This window comes from Formica exsecta, unplaced genomic scaffold, assembly GCF_003651465.1.
Source record: "Formica exsecta isolate Colony F162 unplaced genomic scaffold, ASM365146v1 scaffold672, whole genome shotgun sequence".
Taxonomy (NCBI): Eukaryota; Metazoa; Arthropoda; class Insecta; order Hymenoptera; family Formicidae; genus Formica; species Formica exsecta.
In genome coordinates this window covers 516,665-523,336 of record NW_021853436.1, presented here as the reverse complement: position 1 = coordinate 523,336, position 6,672 = coordinate 516,665, and the positions used below count along the sequence as shown (strand labels likewise).

The 6,672-nt window shown below is 35.2% G+C and overlaps 1 protein-coding gene across 1 annotated transcript in view; it reads left to right on the top strand.

The window, feature by feature from the left end:
* LOC115243047 (nuclear pore complex protein Nup153) overlaps positions 1–4,859 on the top strand; it is a 5,549-nt gene extending 690 nt beyond the window's left edge. Inside the window, 5 exon segments of the mRNA XM_029819721.1 lie at positions 786–1,362; positions 1,515–1,735; positions 1,849–2,240; positions 2,328–4,369; positions 4,372–4,859. Of these exon segments, the coding sequence (XP_029675581.1) occupies positions 786–1,362; positions 1,515–1,735; positions 1,849–2,240; positions 2,328–4,369; positions 4,372–4,859 (3,720 nt within the window).
* Positions 4,860–6,672: the final 1,813 nt, after the last annotated feature.

Sequence of the window (6,672 nt, the reverse complement as noted above, 5' to 3'; positions counted from 1 at the left end):
ATGCCCGCCCTTTCCCTACGACGGAGTCTCGTCGCGCAATACCCACGATATCATCACGGTTATGTGAGTGAGCCTGATGATAACCTCATTCTTGCCTATACTCGTCGTGCGAGAGACGATGGTGCATGATGCGTACGCTTTCGTGTACACGCATCTCGTAACCTTGAAGCGCGCAGCTTTATTATACGCGATATCTCTGGCAAAAGATGCGCATCTCGTGAGCCTCTAGATCTCTAGCGATTTGAAAAACGCGAATCATACCTCCCTCTGCGTCATCCTCTCTCTTTCTTACTTTCTGTTTCTCTCTCTTTCTTTTTTTCTTTCCTCCGTGCTTCTTCGCGAGCGTCACGCGCTCTGCGTAGGTCTTCGCGCGAATTCTCGCGGCATGTTACACGGATCGTAATATAGACGATTCTTGAATACGAAATCCTTGCACTCATTGTCAGAGCCAGAGCAGAAATTGTTATCGTCTCCCTGTGCGTATTGCGTAATATAATGTAACTTGAACATTAGCTGTGTGAAAAAAGGCTGGCTTACACCTTTTGCATCTACTTGCTATGGTATCTTTTATACTTAAAAATTAATGATGAAATCAAATAGAGATATGTATTCAATAAATATCAATTCAATATCTATATAATTTTTTCTTCTGGAATTGTTTAATTTCGTCATATTATATATAGATATATGAATTCTCTATCTGGATTACTAAATTTGTCATATAATTATATAATTAGATATATATATTTACATATTACATATTTGTAAATTTATATTCTTTACAGTCATTTGTAAGAAAAATGGCAACAAAGGTAACAGATTTTATACCACAATCATCGTGGATTAGTAAGTGGTTCAATCCTCTCCAAGGTAATGAGGATGCATTAGAGAGTAGAGAGAATATCGAGGAAACGGGAGATGATACCCAACAGCCTCCTCCTAACAAGCGATCACGTATTTGTATGGATACTATTCATCCACCTGGCACATTTTCTATACAAACAAGAACTAAAAGTGCATTAAACACGATTGAGCATTCTAAGGAGCAATTTCCTGTTCATAATGAGGATTTTTCGGAACTTGCAATGGCTGGACCAAGTGGAATAGGCCGTTTAATATCTTCGACTCCTGCAATGCAAGCAGACATTAGGACTGTAACGTCACACAAATCTGATTTAAATTTAGCTTCATCAATTAATAATGGGATAATGAATGGAATTGATGATAATTCGGAGTCAAGTGAAAGTACCAGTGGATGCAGTTCACTTATTCCACAAATAAATAGACACGAAGGCCCATCAAATTTATACAATTCAACATTTACCAATAGAAAGAGACACATTGATGATAAACTGACATTTAGTGAGTGTAAATTGCACACTACATATGGAGTTACTTAAATGCATAATATAAGTTGTGCTAAAAGTTTGCAGTCAGTTTAAAACTATTTTTAAAGAATATGTTAATATATGTGTATACTCTATATTTATGTAAATTTTATATTTTTGTTTCAGCTAATCATTTACAATCTCCAAGATCCTTGTTTTTAGACAGTAATTCTCGCGATACTTTAAGCAGTCGTAGACCAAGTTTTAACGCATCAGTTATGACAAATGTTCTAGACCGCACATCTCCTCTGTCCTCCCCTTTTTATAGTGGTAATATCACTTTTGGGGGTGCAAATGCAGCAGGTTTTTACAAGCAAAGTCGTAATGTTTTTAATAATTCAAGTGAGGTATGTCATTCAATTATTTTTTATATTAAAGTTTGATTCTTTATACTTCCAATTACAAAGATCATTTGTTGTTGATATAATAATTTATGTTGATCCATTTTTATTAATTCCAGTTACAACTTAAAGTACCAAGGAGGACGAATGTTGAAGTTCAACCTTCCAATGCAGTAGATGATTCTTCGGGTATGAGCCAAACTGCAAAAAAAATATTGGAAGCATTAGAACATTTTTCGTCACCTATATCTGATGCAAAGAAGATTCCATTAAAAACCCCAAATAATACTTTATTGTCGGTAATGAGCAAAAAAAGGGCGCGAGAAGAAGTAGCGAACCCATCTGCTAGGGTCGGCTTGCGTCATTTGACGCGCGAATTGACAGTACCAATCGTTCCCGATATATTGAAACTAAGAAGACGACAAAAATTACAAGATACAACCCTTGCAGCTAGGAAAATTGTATCTTCTCGCAGTGATCCACCTCCGCCTCCACAGGAATATTGTTTGAGGTATTTATCAAATGTAATTTTATATACTTGTTCTTATCTGGATTTTCAGTAAATCAATAATATTTTAAATCTGCTTTTCTTCTCTAGGATGGATGATGCTGATAATGAAAAGTATCGTGGCAAGCTGAAAGGCAAATCTAAAATAAATCTGGAACAAGAAGAAACAGTGGCACCTGTAAATTTGCCGAATGTACCTCTACCAATAACAACGTTACCCAATTTCAATTTTACGCTACCATTTCCTGCTTTACATTCTGCAGGAAAAACTATAGCAAATAAAGAAAACACTTTCACATTTGCTAGCCCAATTAAAATACCAGATGTTGAAAAAAATTTTCAATCTGTCAACAATTACACTTTTAGTAATCCAATCAATACTGATGATAGCACAAGTAAAACAAATGATTCGAGCTCTTGTTCGATAATAGAGAATATTGGGTCTACTGCATTCTCCTCCACTGATAGTACGACCACGTCTATGCCGAATTTTATTTGGTCCAGCTCGTCTACAGCGCCTAGACTAAAACCAAAAATAAAAAACAACAAGAATGATTTTGTCGAATTTGCGGTAGCGCATGAACAAAAGTCGGAAAGTGTTATGAATGTATCGTGCTCCAAGTCTAACAAAATAGAATCTATTTTAACTGAACAGTCAAGCTCGGGATTAGTTTCTGAAACGACACATACGGATAAGATTGCCAGTGCATCTATCAGCCCAGATTCAGATATCAAGAATACACATGATACCATGTTGTCTTGGGAGTGTAGTGAATGTTTGATCAAGAACAGTGGCACAGACAAACAGTGCACTGCGTGTCAAGTCGCTCGATCAAATCCTAATGATAAAACTTTGTCAACATGCTCAACATCAACGACGGATACTGTCGTAAAGTCGAAACCAGTCGCAGACGATTGCTTCGGCTCTCAATTTAAATTATCTACAAATCAATGGGAGTGTACAACATGCTGCATAAGAAACAAGCAAAGTGATGTCAAATGTGTAGCATGCTCTGCGCTAAAACCAGGAAGTAATACAGATGCGATACAGCAAACTGTCAAGTCTCAAAACTATGATCTAATGGAGAAGTTTAAACCGGCTGAAGGATCATGGGAATGTCATGGCTGCTTGTTAAGAAACGCTCCGAACGTTATTACATGTCCTTGTTGTAATGCATCTAAACCTACTTCCATAAGAACAAACCTAAAGAAGACAGATACTGTTACAGAATTATCATCACAAAAATCGAACACTGATGATACAGACAACATGGCAATACAGGAAACAACATCTAATAATTACCAAATAATGGACAAATCACCTAAACCTACTTCCATAAATACAAACACGAAAAAGACAGATACTGTTACAGAATCGTCCTCACAGAAGTCAAACACTGTTGATACAAACAACACAGCAATGCAGGGAACAACATCGAGTAATAACGACTTAATGAACAAATTTAAACCAAGCAAAGATTCCTGGGAGTGTCCAGGGTGCCTTGTGAGAAACAACAACTCTATTACTACCTGTCCTTGCTGTAGCACCTCTAAACCTAATTCTCTTGGTGGACCGAGCAACGCAGACCAGACATCGACCAATGGATTTGGAGACAAATTTAAAAAGCCGGAAGGTTCGTGGACTTGCGATTCTTGCTTGCTACAAAATGACGCAAACCATACAGAATGTGTGGCTTGTCAAGCTTTGAAGCCTGGTACTGTAAAATCAAACAAACCTGCATCGAGCACTAGCTCTACTTTGCAGTTCAAATTTGGTGTACCATCTAATACGTCAAACTTAGCTAACCAACCAAGTGGCTTTAATTTCGGCATAGATAAAGCTGATAATCACTCTAATTCTGATACTGCATCTCCCTTAAATGGATTTAAATTTGGTGCACAGCAAGTAATGCATAACACTTCCACGAATGCAACGACTACTTGTCTTCCAACTTTTGCTCAACCTACTTTCACATTTTCCCATTCAAAGACATCTCAGTCAGCCACGATACCAACTTTCGGCCAAGTTCCGACATCATCCGTCGCATTATCTACGAATCTACCGTTTGGAGAAAACAAGTTAGCTGAAACATCCACTTCGTCGTCTAATAAATCCATAAGTGATACACCAGCTGGCTCTTCCCAATCGTGTCAAGTTCAACGTCGATCTTCAACAATAATGAATCGAAAACGTCGATAGCATTCGGCACGGATAAACCGACATTTGCTACAACAGACAGTAGCAAGTCATCAGGATTTGCCATGCCCGAGAAAATTCCATCATTCGGCAGTAACACGCAAGATAGTAAGCCATCAATCTTTGGGACGCCAGAAACGAAATTACCCGCTGTATTTAATTCACCCGCGGTAAATCCTCTACCGACGTTCGGCATACCGTCCAGCAGCAGCACTACTCTGTCGCTCTTTGGATCATCCAATAATTCTGCAGCTTTCGGAAACAACACTACGCCCGCTTTTGGCGGCACCGCAACGACGTCCGCTACTCTATTCTCATCTACTAAGACCAGTGTCGAAACTAACCCAGCATCGAATTCTTTATTTAAATTTGGCTCGGCATCGTCACAGCAACCAGCGACAGGCAGCGGATCTCAAACGAAATGAACACTCGACTTTTTAAATAATTATTTTATTGTACTTAGATTTGTAAATTATGTATGAATTATGGTATGGAACATAACACAATCTCTAGCTGCGACATAAATGCGAACTCTATTGATTTAACTCTGTCGATGGCATTATTCATCACATTTCCATAGATTTTAGATGATATTTCATTTACGACATCATTTAAGTAAGTATATTAACTGGAAATTCGTCATTATATACAGGATGGGTTAAAAAGATTAACTTTTTTGTGACTCAAACGAAATGAACACTCGACTTTTTAAATAATTATTTTATTGTACTTAGATTTGTAAATTATGTATGAATTATGGTGTGGAACATAACACAATCTCTAGCTGCGACATAAATGCAAACTCTATTGATTTAAACTCTGTCGATGGCATTATTCATCACATTTCCATAGATTTTAGATGATATTTCATTTATAGCCTCACGAATATTATCCTTCAATTAGTCAAATAATTGGCTTGTTCATAAATAATTGCTCATGTATTTTTCTTTTGAGATATCCATTAAAAAAAAGCTAGCGCCATTAAATCGTATAATCTGAGTGGCCACTCAATGTTGCCAAATTTTGAAATTAATTGATTTAGAAACATTTTCCTCAAAATTTTCATCATAGCTAGTCCAAATACAAAACATCACACTGTCACTTTACGAGAACGTAAAAATCACTGATCAATTAAATGTAGATTTTTAATAAAATAATACTGAATGATATTTTCCATGAATCGATATTTTCCAACTGGTTATTTTATTTGTCGACAAAAGCACTGAGATCAAAATGTGCCTCATCACTCATAATGATTTTCTCGATAAAATATGGGTTGTTTTCAAAAAGCTGCAAAATTAAATTACTGTGTTCCTGACATAATTCCCAAGTCTAAATAAAGTAATTATCTAAAAAAAATTGTTTTTTATTTTCTTCAAGAATCATTCATAAATTGCGTAAAACCAATTGTGTTCTCTCTACAAAAAAAAAAGAAATGTAAATTATAAATTATTTAAATTATACAGTAATAATGAAAATAATACCCTGGAGTTGGCATGAAGCCAGTGAAAATCGTGATGCCATTGCATTACTAAGACCTTACCAAAAAAGAAAAAAAAAATCAGACATGGTGCGTATGTACCAACATAACGTACTCAAGATACCATACATATTTACCGAAATTGAAAAATACCTCGATAAAGAAAACTTAAAATAAGCACTTAACATGTGCAATCGAAGATTAAAAACTAGTGGGAGATTGTCACCCGCTCAGGTAAGTATAAGTCAGTCACAGCTCGTAGCATTGTTATTTGTAAAAGAACCTTGATATATGCTAAACTTATTCGGAAAAAATATAAATTTAAAAGCACAAGTATAAAATAATTTTATTATTAAATGTTATACACGGAGTAGAGAGGACAGCTAAATATATAATTACATTTGAATATTTTTGACATATTTGAATATAAGCAAAGATTCCTCGAGAAAAAAAAAACAGAGAAATTTGAGGGGACAAATATAATAATTCTCTCTCATATAATAATTTAAATAAATTAAGATAGTTTTTATATTATTTCATAATTTTATTGTATTTGATTCTTTAAATACTGTGTGTAATATTTTATTGAGGAATTTATTTAAGTGTTTATTAAAAGCATGTTTAGCTGCCTTCTATATAGTTTTTTGTTAAAATCTTTAATTTTTCTATGTGTATGCATTACAATATCTTCCATTTAATGAGAGTTGTACTAATTATTAAAATAATCTTTCTTATAAGATTCTATCTGTAATTAAACG